Below are 14,118 nucleotides of genomic sequence, written 5' to 3'. Positions count from 1 at the left end.
CAGGCCTTTGCCGCGTGGAAAACCAGTGCCCCCACACCACGGCCCCTGCTCACCAGCTGTCAGAAAAGTGAGGTGCGCACTCAGGGTCCAGGCTCTGCGGGTGAAAGGAAGGGCCACCACTCCCAGGCTCCCCTGTCCACTCCGAGGGCCCGTGTGCCCCTCGCCCACCTCTGGGCCAGTGCTCTACGTCCCCCCACCCCAAGGGGTGCCTGGGGGCTCCTGCGGCCGAGGCACACTTCCTAGGCACCCAGAGGCCTGAGGTGAGCACGTGTCCATCCTTCCCCTTACACTGAGCCCCAGGGGTAACGCTGCCTGCGCTGGCAATGGCACCAAGGCACCCCCTGCCCCACACTGACTAAGGGGCGGGAGAGAAAGAGGAGGCCCCAGATATCCTGGCCTCTCTCGGGTGGTGGGTGTCCCAGCCTGGGCTCCCCCCTGCCCGGCCAGGTGGCCTCACTGTCCCCAGGGTGTGGGCCCCAACCCCAAGGCCCGCCCCACCCACTGCATTGTAGGGGGCTGGGAGCTTAGCACGCGTGCAGCTATTTGTGGCCAGACGCCCTTCCCATCCCTCTCGGCCTGGTCCCTCCGCCCTCCCAGGAGGCCTCCATCATGAGTCACGTCCACACTGGGGTCGGGCAGAAGCAGCCTCGTCGGCTCAGACTTCGGAGGCCACACCCTCCAGAAATGGGGCAGCACCCCAGCTGGTGGCCTGGAGCAGGTGAGGGGAGGAGGGCGTCTGCCCTGCCCCCGGTCCCGCCTAGCTCCCAGCGGCCCAGGCTGCTGCCCTCGCCAGGCTGACCCGCTCCAAGGCCTTGCTCAGCCGGTTCTGCCGGCCTGGGCGGCTCATGGTGACAGCATATCACCGGGTGAGGATACTTTGGCATCGCGTCCTGTGGCTCTGTCCTGAGTGGCTCAGAGGTCAGGTGCCATGCTCAGAAACGGCCAGCCCCAGCCCCTGCTGGCCGGGAGGAGCCAGGACCGCCGCAGGCCCTCAGCAAGCTGGACTGCCCTGAGGTGGACCCAGCCAGAGATCACAGGGCCGCGAGGGGGCAGCAGCGCTGGGGGGCTGGGGAGCTGGCAGGCAGAGGGGACGTCTCCAGGGGTCTGAGCCGCTTGATGGGGCCTGGACAGAACCCCACAGTCACACCGGGCCCCTGGGGGTCACGGTAGCAGTAGCCCCTGCTCTCATCCTGGCCCTGCCTCAACCCATCTTGGCCTGTGCCGGCCTGCATCCTCTGACCTCAGTTTCTTGATCTGAGACACCAGGTTGGACCAATTAGATGAGCTCATAGTTAAGACAGGGGACAGTTCTTCTGCTAACCTGGCGTAGGGGCTGAACGGTGGCCCTGAAAGAGATGTCTGCCCAGACCCGAGAATGTGGCCTTTCGTGGAATGCGGCCCTTGCAGATGTGATCAAGGTAAGGGCAGAGATGAGGGCGTCCTGGATCAGGGCAACCCTAAGTCCAATGACGGAAAAGAGACACAGGCACGCAGGGAGGGGCCACGGGAGGACGGAGGCAGAGATGGGGTGATGTGTCTACAGGCCGAGGAGCACCGAGGCGTGCTGGCCACCAGCAGGAGCTGGACAGGGCCTGGGTCAGACCCTCCCTCACGTCTTCAGGAGGAATAGCTGCCCCCCGCGCCTTGACTTCGGACTTCTGGCCTCCAGAGCTGTGAGAGGAGGGATTTCTGTGGTCTAACCCGCCCGGTTTGTGGCGACTTGTTACGGCAGCCCCAGGAAACGGCTACAGCCGGGACACTCAGGGCGAGGGACACTCCAGTGACTCACCTCAGAGCCGTCAGGAGCGGAAGGCGGGGAGGGAAGGCCCCCCTGTGAACCAGGGCAAGGTGGGCCCGAGTGAAGGGCAAACGTCAGGTCTCCACGTGCTCTGCAGTGGCGCAGCACGTGGGCTCTGACCTCCGGGCACTGCATTGCCGCTGGGAGACACCACCGACCCCAGGGCTGAGGGCACAGCGTGGCTGGGAGCAAGTGGTGGCATTGAGGTGCTCCAGCAGGCCGGCTGCTTGGAGGAGGGCCACTCCGAGCAGGTAAACTGAGGCCCCACAGACACACGGGTTTGTCGCCAGGCACAGAGGGAGGTGGGATCCAGGCCGTCGAGGGTGGTCCCTGCCCGGAGTTGGGGTACCCTGCTGTCAGGGGCGCCCTGGAGGGTGCTGGGCTGGTGACAGGAGGACACCTCACTTGTTTCAGCTCAGACCAGGTTGAGGGGAGTTGGGGGTACACCGCAAGGGCCCTTGCAAGGATCAAGTGTCGAGTCTCCAAGGTGACGGGTGCTTGCTCCTGCCCCAGAGAGGGAGGGGTCAGAGACAAAGGGAGGGCTGAGAGGGCCACACACGGGAGCTGCGGGGTCATACCGCTGACCCCGATGGGTTCTCTGCTCCCAGCAAAGTGCTGGCTGACACCCGGCCTCCGGGTCTCTTAAAGCGATTGTTTTTCCGCCACATTGTGGCAGCTGTGTTTTCATTAGGGTCCTCTGGGGATGCTTCCGTCTCAGTGAAATTGCAGGTTTGCCATAGTGCCCAGGCCCCTGCCAAGCCTCTCAGTCAGCTGGAGTCCTCGGTGGCCGCAGGATGGCAAGCCACTTCTCCGGGGAGCGCTCCCGAGCCCACTGGGGGCAGAGAATCTGGCTCCGCTCCCTCCTCTCGGGGCCTGACCCCGGGATGCTTGCATCACGGGAACTGCTTTTAGCAGCCCCGTTGCCTGAGCCATCCAGCGCGCGCGGGGGGCCCAGAGTGTGGGCTCGGCAGGCAGCGCTTGGTGAACACGCAGCCCGTCTCTCCCAGGACCCTCTGGGCCTGCAGGAGAGCCATGATGTCACCACGCTCCCACGCGGCTGCCAAGCGCCCAGCGTGAAGGCCCCTCCTGGCCGGCTCGGCACTGACGCAAATCAAAAGCTTCTAGCTCTCCGAGCAGCTGCCACCTGGTCCTCTGCCGGCAGCCCTGTGGTCCACGGCGGGGAGGGCGGGCAGCGGCGGGCTGCAACGTGGGACCTGGCATTTGAGACAATCGGCTGCTCTTTAAAGGGCAGCCAGCGTGGCACGGGGGGCTCCTTGGAGGTCAAGGAGAGCCAGCCACCCTCACAGCCCCTGGTGACGTCAGCCACCCTGCCTCCCCATCCAGCGGTGCCTGGGCTCCTTCAGCTCTGCTCATGGCTGCTGGCTCAAAGTGGCACTAGGAGCATGGGAGGACGTTAGGCCAGGTGGACCCACCCGGGGACAGATGGGGGCAGGAGACAGGGCAGCCCCCGCGTGGCGTCAAGCAGGCTGGGGTGGAGCTCCATCTTCCTCTGGGTCTCCTTTCACCGTGCGTGTAAATAGCGGCCTTCCAGAGCTGCTGCCGCGAGGTCTCCCTGAGCCTCCGCGGGGCTGGTGGAGTCTCCCCTTTCGGCAGATCCTCACCAGGGCGATCCACAGACGACACACATCCGGGGCTCCCTGGAGGGACGTGGGGAGCCGGGCATGGCGATCAGGTGGACCCAGGGCAGCCTTCCTGGCACCTCCGGCTGAGAGCCGTCCTGGGGGCCTGCCTGCCCCGGAGGAGGCCACCTCAGCCTGCCTGCCGGAGCGTCCTGTCCTTCCTTAAACACGCACACACAGGCTCACACACGTACACACACGTGCACGCACGTGCACACAGGCAGCACGTGTGCCCACAAACACACAGGAGTGCAAGCACCCGTGAACATGTGAACACATGTATGTGCCCCACACTCTCACACGGTGTACATGCACACATGCGTGCACATGTAGACATGCATGCAACACACACACACACACACGCACGCACACGCACGGGGGTTCAGCTGCTTTCTGTTCCCAGATCAGCGCTTGCTGTCACCGACAGGGCACTTTCCAGGATTTTGACCAATTCCTGCTCAATACAAGGACCCCCACCACTGTGCAGGCAGGACCCTGACCCTCTGCCCTCGGCCTCAGTGGACGCAGAAGGACAGGCTGTCCAGGGGCTGAGGTGGCCGCCTGGGGGGTGACCATGAGGAAGCCGCTTGGGGTCCAGGCGCGGGTCCAGGCAGGCCGGACGGGACAGGAGCTGAGAACGAGGGCGCCAGGCCCTACCTCGGGGCACCTTTGTCTCCACAGGCAGCTGGGGTGACCAGAGCCCAGCTCCTGCCGCCTCCGCCTCAGCACAGGCAAACGACTACGTGGCCGGGCAGACGTGGCCGGGTCATGTGCAGAGAAGAGCCCACCTGGGCGCCACCCTGGGTGCGGCGGGAGGCCGCTGCTGACCCCTTCCTGTGGGCAGCACTCGAAGGGTCGGGACCCCTCCCCGCGGGGCGCCTGCTGGGGCGGGCGCTGGCCTGTGAGGCGCTGCCTGGAGACCCGAAGTGTCTGGCGCTCGGTCCCATCCGCGTGGGCAGCGGGCCCGCCAGGAGGCCGGTCCCCCCTCTTCTCGTCGGGGGGCTCTGTCCCGTCCTCGTCCCAGGGCGGAGGAGCTGCCGCTGCCCCGTGGGGACACGCAGGGCCCTGGGCCTGCGGCCGCCGCACAGCCCCAGCCCTGACCCTGAGTCGGGGCCGCGGGACTCCGGGTCACCACGGGGTCAAGGGCTGCTGTGTCCTCTGCTCTCTTGTTGCTGTGTCTGTTCTCCTTGCTCACCCCCACCAGAGCCCTGCTGCGCTGTTCTGGATGTTTCCACCCGCAATCCCAGGCAGCTCGGGGCCCTTTTGCATGCAGATGGATGAGGTGCAGCAGGGGTTAGGAAGGAAGATGACCACGGCAAGAAGCAGACAGACAGACAGACAGACAGACGAGGAGAGGCTGGGTCTTGCAGGAGACGCCAGGCTGCTGGCGGGGCTTCTCCGAGGGTGGCTTGGGGGCCCCTGACCTGGACCTCCTGCTCTGGGCTCGGGAGGTCTGCAGGCTTCTGGGTAACCCTGCGTCCTCAGCCACCAGGGCAGAGCCTCGCGGGGCCAGACCGGCCTGGCCCCTGGGCCCACCTGGAGGGGGAACTGGGGCTCCTCAGGAAGAGCTACTCCCTCCCCCCCATGGCCTCCCTCCTGGCTCCCTCTTTCTGCTCGTGGGCGGAGGCTGGGCTTTGTTTTGTTTTGTTCTAATAATCTAAACAATTGGCACAGAGGCTGCATCAGCTGATGGGCAGTCGGCCGACGGTCACGCTGTCCACGTGGCCAGGCTGGCGGCCGTCACGTGCAAGCGGGGAGGGAACTGGGTGGGCGAGCCCAGCGGTGGCGCCCCAGGCTCAGCAAAGGCGCCCCAGAGGTAGAAGCACGCCCCTCCCCTCCCCTCCCCACACCAACGGGAAAAGGCGCAGGAGGGTTGAGCCACCCCTACTCCCCAAGGCAAACAGAGACCTGGCGGCCAGCCCTGCGCCCCCGACAGAGGGCCCTTCCTTCTGTGCTCCAGCTGAGCAAGGCCGACTGCGGCCAACAGTTTCTGCTTTCCTGCCCACTCCCTCTCGAGCTGCGGTGGCAGTGCCCCAAAGCCGGTCTCCGCACACATTCCAACCTGCCCTTTGGTTTGTAAGACGTAAATATTTGCTCTTCCATTAAGAAAATAATCAGCAGTTATCCTTTAAGTGGAGTGTACACACTGGTGCCCTTCAAAAAGCAAATGCTGCTCTTTCTAAAGGTGGAAGGAGAGAGCCGGGCTGGGCAGCTCTGGGAGTGTACGCCTGCCCTCTCTGTGCTGCGCCCACCTGCCCGAACGCTCTGGAAGCCCAGGCAGCATGCAGGTGAGACTGAACGGGGGACGAGGCAGCCCTGGCAGCTCACAGCCCAGCCCACATGTGGGCCTGGGCAGGATGCAGGCGGGCTTCTGTCTGGGGGTGAGCCTTTCCGGCCCCAAGTCTTCACAGGGCCTCGCTGGAGAGCAGTTGGCAATGAGAGAGAGAGTGGGAAGCTGTGCTCGGGCAGAAGGTCTGTATCTGAGTCTCGGCTCTGCCTTGTCCTTGGCTCACCCTCGCCAGGCTCCCGTTCTCTTCGTGTAAAACGGCGGGGTCCCAGGTGCTCTGTACCGCCGCTGCCCTCCCCGGTGAGTGAAGCTGGAGCTGGCGGTCCGGGCCGTGCTATGGGGAACCCGCGGTGGGCGCTTTGCAGGTAACACTGACAGCGGCCTCGCGGCAGCCGAGCTGCGAGCATTTACACCACGGGCATCGGCAAGCGCAGCAAATCCGGGCTGTCTGAGAGCGGGTTACCCGTGTGCCCCTAGCTCTGGTCATCGAAGCCCCTCCCACCTCACAACCCTGGGGCCAAATCAAGGACTAGAAAGAGTATATGAAGTGCCAGCATAGAAGAGGCCCTTTCTAAAAGATTCGCAGGAATACCCAGGAAAACAAACGAACAATGCCGTAAACGCCCAGGCCACGCAGGCCCCTGCCCTGGAGACCAGGCTCTCCCGGAGGCCAGACTCCCGTGGGCACGGCAGGCTGCTCACCCTCAGGGACACCTGCACAAGGACGCCGCATCTGCAGACTCCGGGGAGTCCTGAGGGCGGCTCCCCCGGCCTGCGAGGCTACGGCGGCCCTGGCTTCCTCACGGCCTTCTTTAAGTACTTATGGAGAAGCCTGTGGCCTCTTTGGATCTGGGTGTGCACACGTCTGAGGCCTGGCCCTGGCTCTCTTCCCCAGGGGCTCCTGCAAGACGTGCTCCCTGATGGGACCCGGCCGAGGAAGCCCCGCGGGAGGGGGGACGGTGCAGAGCGAAAGGCCATCCAGGACCCCCGTGATCTCATTCAGGCCCCTTCATGGCCCTCTGAGCCCGGCTCCGGGCTTGAATTATGAGAATCCCGTAAGTAACGTACGTGGGGAGCTGCTGCCTGGTGGGGTTCAAGCAGGACGGGCTTCCTCTTCGTCCTGACCACGGGCTCCTGCGCTCTCTGGATGCGCCCAGAGCTTCCTGGGTCTGGGAAGGGGGAGGGTTTGTTTCTTTTCTGGCAGCAGGAACCCAAGATTAGGCAACAGCCCACCTGAGTGAGGGTGAGGGGCGGGGGAGAAGGTGGTCCCACAGGAGATGCCAAGCGGGCAACTGGGGCACATCTTGAGTGTGATCACATGCCCGTGAATGGGTGGGCCGTCCTTACCTTTTTCCTCCTAGAAAGCATGCCTCCACCTGGAGGCCCTCCAGGCTGGGCTCTCCCTCTTTTAGGAAGCAGCTCTGTCCTGAGCCTGTCTGGCTGGTCTTACTATCCTCCTCACTGCTCCTGGGTCTCCAGCCTCCAGGGGACCCGTCTCAAGGGCCTGTGGACATTCTGCCACCCTGTCAGCCTGGAGGATACGTCTCTGCTTGTCCCGAAGACAGGGCAGCTTCCCGCCAGGTGCCCTCTGCATTCCACGTTCTGAAAGGCTCCCAAGAGCAGACGTCCAGTGAAAGGCAAGCCTGCCTCTGCAGTCACACGGGTTTCCAGCTGGCACCCCCCTCCCCTGATGGTCAGTCGCCCGTCCCTGCCTTGGAGCCGTGGCGGCTGGGAGACGGCGGGGTGGGCTGCCAGGGGCAGGGGTGAGCAGCCACTGCCCCGGGGCCCTTGGGAGGCTGCCTGTCAAACAGCACAGGACACGGGATCCCCGAATCCAAACTCCCAAGGCAGAGAGCTCTGCAGGTGGGCCACGTGTGGCCGCGTCCGCCTCCTGCACAGGCCATCTGTTGCAGGGCTCTTCCTGGCTCGCTCTGCATGGGGTCCCCTGCCGGGGACGTTGGGGACACTTGGCTCTGTCCTCAATGCTGTGACATCTGGACTCTGCAGTTTGGGCCAAGATAGAAAATGGGTGGAATGTTCCTGAGACGAAACCCCTCATCCCACTGTCCAGTGGTCCCCAGACCACATCGAGTGGGTCAGAAAGCTGTCCCTCTCCTGGTCATAATACCCCTCACGGGCTGGCGATAGAATGTCCCCTCGATTTGTCTTAGGTGGGAAGTGGAGCCCGCAGAACTCTCTGAGGCCTTACAGCGGACAAGCAGGGGCAGCAAGACAAGGGCCTTGGGTGGTCTGAGCCCAGATGTTCTAGCAGGTACGGAAGGCCAAGCCCAGATCCCCCACCCCCTCCACGTGGCTTGTGTCTGCCTTAGACATCTCCCACTGGAGAATCGGCAGCAGCCCCCAGCCCAGGCTTTATGGCTGGGCCCACAGGCCCGCCCCTCCCTCCAGGACCCACCTGAGGAGGCACGGACGGCCCCCCACCAACAAAAAACGTGACCCAATACCCCAGACTTCTCGCCGTTGTCCCCAAAGCACGAGGGACTGGTCAGACTTCTGCCCCTACCAAGCTGCTCCCGTTCCCGTCACCCCGCACCCTCAGGAGGGCCCGAGGCCGTTCCCTCTCCTTCAAGGGCGCAGGAAAAGCTCAGCTCTTCTCGGGTTCCTCCTAGGGCGCCTGGTGGAGTCCACACTCATGCTTTGCGGCCGACTCAGGAGGCAAGGCAGTGGCGGGAAACACACACAGTGGCAGATTCCTTCCCAGTCCTCAGGCACCGGCCCCACAAGGCTGGACGCCTGCTAGGCTGGTGACTGACGTGGCCACAGGCAGGGAGGGGACATCAGGGCCAGAGAAGCCCAGGTCCAGCGGGAAGAGGCCTCCAGGTCAGCAGGGCCACGGGGACCCTCCGCTGGGGGCAGGAGGAGGGACAGGATTCAGGGTCTGCTTTTAAAAGTCACGTATTGATGTTCTTGCGTTTTAGAAAAAGGCAGAGCATCAAAACCGTGATTGCAGGGATTTTATCCCTATGGCCAGGACTGAGTCAGTAGCAATGTTAGCCTTGAGCTGACCAAAGGAAAACTAGGAAATGAGACCACATCTTGGACCTGCTAAGACCTTGCTGTGGACCATGAATGACGGAAGAGTGGGCAGCATGGAGCTGGCCCGGGCTCTGCAGACTGTTTCTGGAAAGGGCCAGGGAGTACAAAGTTTAGGTTCTGTGGCCACTCGGTCACTGTTGCAACCACTCGGCTCTGCCCTTGTACTGTGAAAGCCACCATGGACGACAGGCAAATGAGTGGTCGTGGCCTTGTGCCAATAAAACTTTATTTGTGGGCCCTGAAATGTGAATTTTGTATAATTTCCACATGTTGTAAAATCATCACTTCTTCTTCTCCTTCTCCTTCTTCTCCCCTCCCCTTCCCTCCCCCACTTCCTTCCTCCTCCCCCTCCCCCTCCCCCTCCTTCCAGCCATTTAAGTGTGTTAAAACCATTCTCAGCCAGAGGGCTGGATACAGACAGGCCAGCTTTGAGCCATAGCTGGCGACCCCGATCCCGTCTGATGCTCTCATTTGTGGATGAAGTGACAGACCCAGCAGTGGGCGGGGACTTGCTGAAGCCCACAGGGCACGCGGGAGCAGAGCCTGGACGGGGGCAGCCCCAGGCTTACCCACTCTCCCTGCTTCCGCTTCCTGGGGCTCCTGGGGTGCCACACCCCCTGATCTCAGCAGCACCCTGCTCCTTTGGGCACAGCCCGACTCTGAGTGGTTCTGGAGGCTGCGGACCTCAGAGCCCAGCCTGCGGGGACCCCGGAGACTTGAATGACCCGCCGCCCCCTGCTGCCCCAACTCCACACCCACCTCCTGGCTAAGGTGACTGGCCCAGGAGTGGACGCCAGGCTGCACAGTCGGGCCTCCGTGGAGGCGGAGAGGAAGGGGCGCTCGTTCCTCCGGGGGCTCTAAGCCGGACCACCGTGCAGGCCTTGGAGTGCTGCAGCCAGGACCCCTGTCCCCAGACTCCTGAGGGGTCCCCTCTGTGGGGAGAGAGGCCCCACCTGGAGAGAACCGGGGCGGGAGACAGCAGAGAGGGGGAGGCCGCTGGGGGCCCCGAGGCCCACCCTGCCCAGGACTCCCAATAAACTCTGTTTTTGCTTTAAGTTATTTTGAGTTGGGATTTTGTTTTTTGTTTTCTGAAGTTCCATATCTTGAGCTCGCCCTTGACACTTCCTGAAGGAGAACCACACAGAGGATGCTGGGCCCAGAGTTCACGGTAAAGCAGCTGCGCCGCAGGGCCAGGAGTCGGGGAGGGGCTGCAGGGATGAATGTGAGCCGACCACACTCGGGAGAGAAGATGACACCCTGGAAACCCCGCACCCCGAGTGGCCCCTCCTTAGAGCTGCCCCAGGAGACCCTGGAACATGGCCTTGCGGCATGTCACCCTCGCCAGGAGCCCCTTCCCGGCCCATCTGCCCCCGACCCCTCCAGGGGCTGCCGACACCACAGCCCAAGCTGTTGCTGCACCAAGATGAACCCTGGGAGTTGCCAGCTGCGCCGGAATATTCCGAAGGCCCAGGAGGCTGTCAGAATGTGACATGTGATAAAATCCCCAAATGTTCCAGGACAGGAAACCGGTTTAACCTTAGCATTTCCCTGCCGATGGCTCCCGACCGTCTCACAGCACAGACTGGCTGGGGTCCTGTGAGAGGACGTGCATTGATCCGAGAGGCCATGCATTGATCCGACAAGGGCCTGAAACACCTTTTGGCACGCGGCAGTTGGCAGAGACATGAATAAAAGATCCATTTGACATTAAAGCATCCCTTCTCTAAGGCAGCGCTTTATTTGCCTCTGAAGGGGATGAGGGCCTGAGGGGGAAGCTGCCCCGGGTGAGGAGGTCAGCGGCCAGGTGTGGACACTGCAGCCGCCTCTGAGCATTGTGACAGCAGCCCAGCGGCCGAGGGCCCCCCCGGGAGCTGAGGCTTGGCCCCGCCCACCAGGACACCTGGGTCCCGGGGCTCCTGTGGGAAGGGCATGCTGAGCTGGGACCTGGCCGGGCCTGTCTTGGCCGGGGGCCCCAGGGGGCCTTGATGAAGGTGGACTTGTGTGCAAAGGGAGGAGGGGTGAGAGGGGCCTCCCTGCCCTCTCTGGGGAAACCAAGGCAGGAGGGGAGCCCGGGCGCTACCTGCACAGAGGACAAATCCCAGAGGACCTCCACCTGCAGGCTGGAGAAGCAGAGGGCTGCTGGGGGCTGTCCAGTGCAGACCCCGAAGCCCCGCTTCTTCCCACATCCCCGCCTGCCTTGCACAATGTTCTGAAGAGGCCTCGGTGGGGAGAAAGCCACGGGCCTGGGGGGTGAGGGCCCAGCCTGCCTGGAGCCCGCCCAAGACGCCTCAGAACCAAGGGTGTCCTTTAGACCTTGCTTCTTTCAATGCTACGTCAAAATTGTCCAGTGTGGCAGTTTTTAGTTCAGATATAGGAATATGTGTGTAGACCCTGCGTAAGAGCATGAATCAAATTGATTAGCAGAAGTGTATTTTTCCATAATTTCTTTTTTTTTTAAACAGTCCTAATCTTTTTTTAAAATTTATTTATTTTATTTGTTTATTTTTGACTGTGTTGGGTCTTTGTTGCTGTGCACAGGCTTTCTCTAGTTGCGGCGAGCGGGGGCTACTCTTTGTTGCGGTGCGCGGGCTCCTCATTGAAGTGGCTTCTCCTTATTGCGGACCATGGGCTCTAGGCTCACGGGCTTCAGTAGTTGTGGCACATGGGTTCACTAGTTGTGGCTCGCGGGTTCTAGAGCTCAGGCTCAGTAGCTATGGCTCCCGGGCTTAGTTGCTCCGCGGCATGTGGGATCCTCCCAGACCAGGGCTCGAACCCGTGTCCCCTGCATTGGCAGGCGGATTCTTAACCACTGCGCCACCTGGGAAGCTCTGCCATAATTTCTAAACAGCGTCCCACATATGATGACTGTGGTTTAAAACTCCTGAAAAAATGTTCAAGAAAGGTTTGAGACCTCCGGCAACTTAACTGACCTCTTGAAGGCCACGGCTGAATTGAAGTAAGTTCTGGAAACAGGAGGTACCTGGGTCACCTCAGGATATAATCCCAGAGGGATTCTCTTCACTCCCAGACTTACTTCTCCTCCCTTCCCTTCCCCCTTCTCCCTTCCCCTCCCCCTCCTTCCCTCCCCTCTCCCTCCTCCCTTCCCTTCCCCCTCCTCCCTTCCCCTCCCCCTCCTCCCTTCCCTCCCCCTCCCTCCCCCTCCCCCTCCCCCTCCTTCCCTCTCCTCCCCTTTCTCCCTTCCCCTCCCCCTTCCCTCCCCTCCCCCTCCTCCCTTCCCTTCCCTCTCCTCTCTCTCTCACCAGCTTCCCCTCCCACTTCCTGCCACACACTCCCCATCCACTCCCTTTTCCAAACAGAGCCAGCAGCGCCAGGCCCCTCTTACCTCCACACCATTACAGGTGGTCCTGCAGGTGAGCCCTCTGACCTCCCCCCAGCACTCATGCCAACCCCGCGTGCCAGGCTATGGATCCCACTGAACCAAACTTGGGTCCGTAACCACGGATGCAGCTGCTCTGGAGTGACATCTGATAAAGGAGCTTGGACTCAGATGCCAGCTTTCCTGCCTGTGCCCCCCACCCCCATCCCATCCCTTGGCTGAGGGAGGTCAGCCGTCCTGGACAGACTCTCCTGCCCGAGGCTCAGGAGAGGAAGTCTGGGGATGCCTGGCCCCTGGGGGCATTGAGCCTGGCGTCCTCTGTGCTAGTTCTGCAGGGCCAGCGATGTCATATACAGAATAGCTGATAACCCAGCTGTGGGTTCCTTGCCCCCATTTTACGGCGGGCACCTCCTCTGCACAGTCCTTACATCTCCCTCCCTCCTGGGGCCTATGAGACCGCAGCAGAGTGAACCCCGGTCGCAGGATTCACCAGGACCACTGAGCAGGTGAAGGGTGGGGGCCAAGGAGGATGGAGGGGACGCTCAGGGCTGACGCTCAGAGGCCCATCACGTGGGCAGCTGCATACATGGTTTAAACTCTTTTATCCTCACTATAAAAATAATACATATTCATTCATAGAGAATTTGAAAATGAAGAAAACTATTAAAAAAAAAAGAAGAAGGAAAAAAAAAAAAGCACCAGCAATCCACCACACAAAGAGAACACTATCAACATTTTTGGAATGTTTCCTCCCAGCCTTGCCTGTTTCTATGCATTTTAAAAACAGAGCTAAATATTTTCTGTGGGTGCTCGAGCTGTGTTTCCTTAGAGCTTGGATTTGTCTAGTCAGCATCTCTTTGTCACAGAGCCAATGGTTTTAACTACATGTTCTTATTTTCTGTATGCATGAAAATACAGGGAAGCTCTCCCCTCCCTGACTGGGGAGAGACTGCCCTTCCTGGGGCCGCCAGCACTTTGTGACTCGAAGGCTCACTAGAGCTCCTTCACCTGCAAACTAACCGATCCCAGTCTATAGCCCCACACCTCCTTATCTAACCGCACACAAAGCCCATGTTGCCCCTGCCCCAAACCACTCCAGGGCCGGGTACCAGGCAACGAGAGACCCCTCTGTAGCTCAGAGCTTGCCAGGGTTATTTATACGGGCCAGTCCTGAACTGTGTACCCTGCCCTGCCTTGCGCTTCCTGCAGAAAACCCGATCAAAGCTCTGGTCTCGGCCCTCCCCTTGCTCCTTCTCCTGCCTCCTGGCCCAAACCCAGTGCTTCCCCATGGGGCCCTGCATGGCGTATGTGCCCTCTTCTTCGGGAAACGTAGGTAATAAAAAAAAAAATCTTCTTTCAATAGCATTGGCCTCTCCTTGTTGGAACTCACTCATACTGCTGTAAAATAAATCCCAGGTATGATTTTCACACTGTGTGTGTGTGCGTGTGCGTGTGTGTGTGTGTGTGTGTGTGTGTGAGTGTCTCACTTTTGTCACCTAAGATGGTAACATGGATATTTTCCAATGTCATTAATGCTCTTTTTAAATGTAATTGTAATGAGTGTATAATATCCTCTCCTACGGATATACCAAAATCTCTCCCTCTTTTGCTATATCTGGTTTGCTTCTATTATTTTTTTTTTATTACCCTGAGATGAACATTTTTGTGAATCAATATTTTCCCATGTTTTGGGATCTTTCCTTATGTTAGACAGTCAGAAATAGAAGCCCTGGATCAAAGGGACATTTTCAGGTGGGGTATTCACGTTGCATCCTCCAAAGTCTATCTGCTTTTATGCTCTAATCATGGCCAGCACTGAGGATTATCAATTATGTGAAATTTTACCAATTTGACAGGGAAAATGTGGTGTTGTGGTTTGAATTTCTTTGGCTGCTGGTAAGGTTGGACTGTCCTCCCTGTATTTTGTGGTCACTGATATTTGCTTTCTTGAGAATTCCCTAGTCCTGTTCTTGGCCTATCTTTCAAATTGGGGTCATTG

The 14,118-nt window shown here is 60.6% G+C and overlaps 1 protein-coding gene across 7 annotated transcripts; it reads left to right on the top strand.

Moving 5' to 3' along the window:
* Window positions 1-429: 429 nt before the first annotated feature.
* On the top strand, window positions 430-9,026 carry LOC309629229 (uncharacterized protein). 7 transcript variants are annotated; one of them, XR_014244942.1, is made up of 7 exons: window positions 876-1,418; window positions 5,961-6,025; window positions 6,621-6,780; window positions 7,205-7,418; window positions 7,897-7,997; window positions 8,356-8,566; window positions 8,665-9,026. XR_014244942.1 is itself a non-coding variant. In XM_082393004.1 (6 exons), the coding sequence occupies exons 2-5, from the start codon at window positions 6,770-6,772 to the stop codon at window positions 8,484-8,486; spliced, it is 468 nt and encodes a 155-aa protein (XP_082249130.1). In that variant the 5' UTR covers window positions 876-1,418; window positions 6,621-6,769; the 3' UTR covers window positions 8,487-8,566; window positions 8,665-9,026. The 7 variants fall into 7 exon arrangements, 1 of the variants encoding a protein (XP_082249130.1); XR_014244937.1 differs by lacking the exons at window positions 876-1,418; window positions 5,961-6,025 and adding an exon at window positions 430-866; XR_014244939.1 differs by lacking the exon at window positions 5,961-6,025 and having other exon boundaries at window positions 7,212-7,418.
* The last annotated feature ends 5,092 nt before the right edge of the window (window positions 9,027-14,118 follow it).

The sequence above is a fragment of the Balaenoptera borealis genome, assembly GCF_965194805.1.
Source record: "Balaenoptera borealis genome assembly, chromosome: 5".
Classification (NCBI taxonomy): Eukaryota; Metazoa; Chordata; class Mammalia; order Artiodactyla; family Balaenopteridae; genus Balaenoptera; species Balaenoptera borealis.
This window is presented reverse-complemented; position numbering and strand designations above follow the sequence as displayed.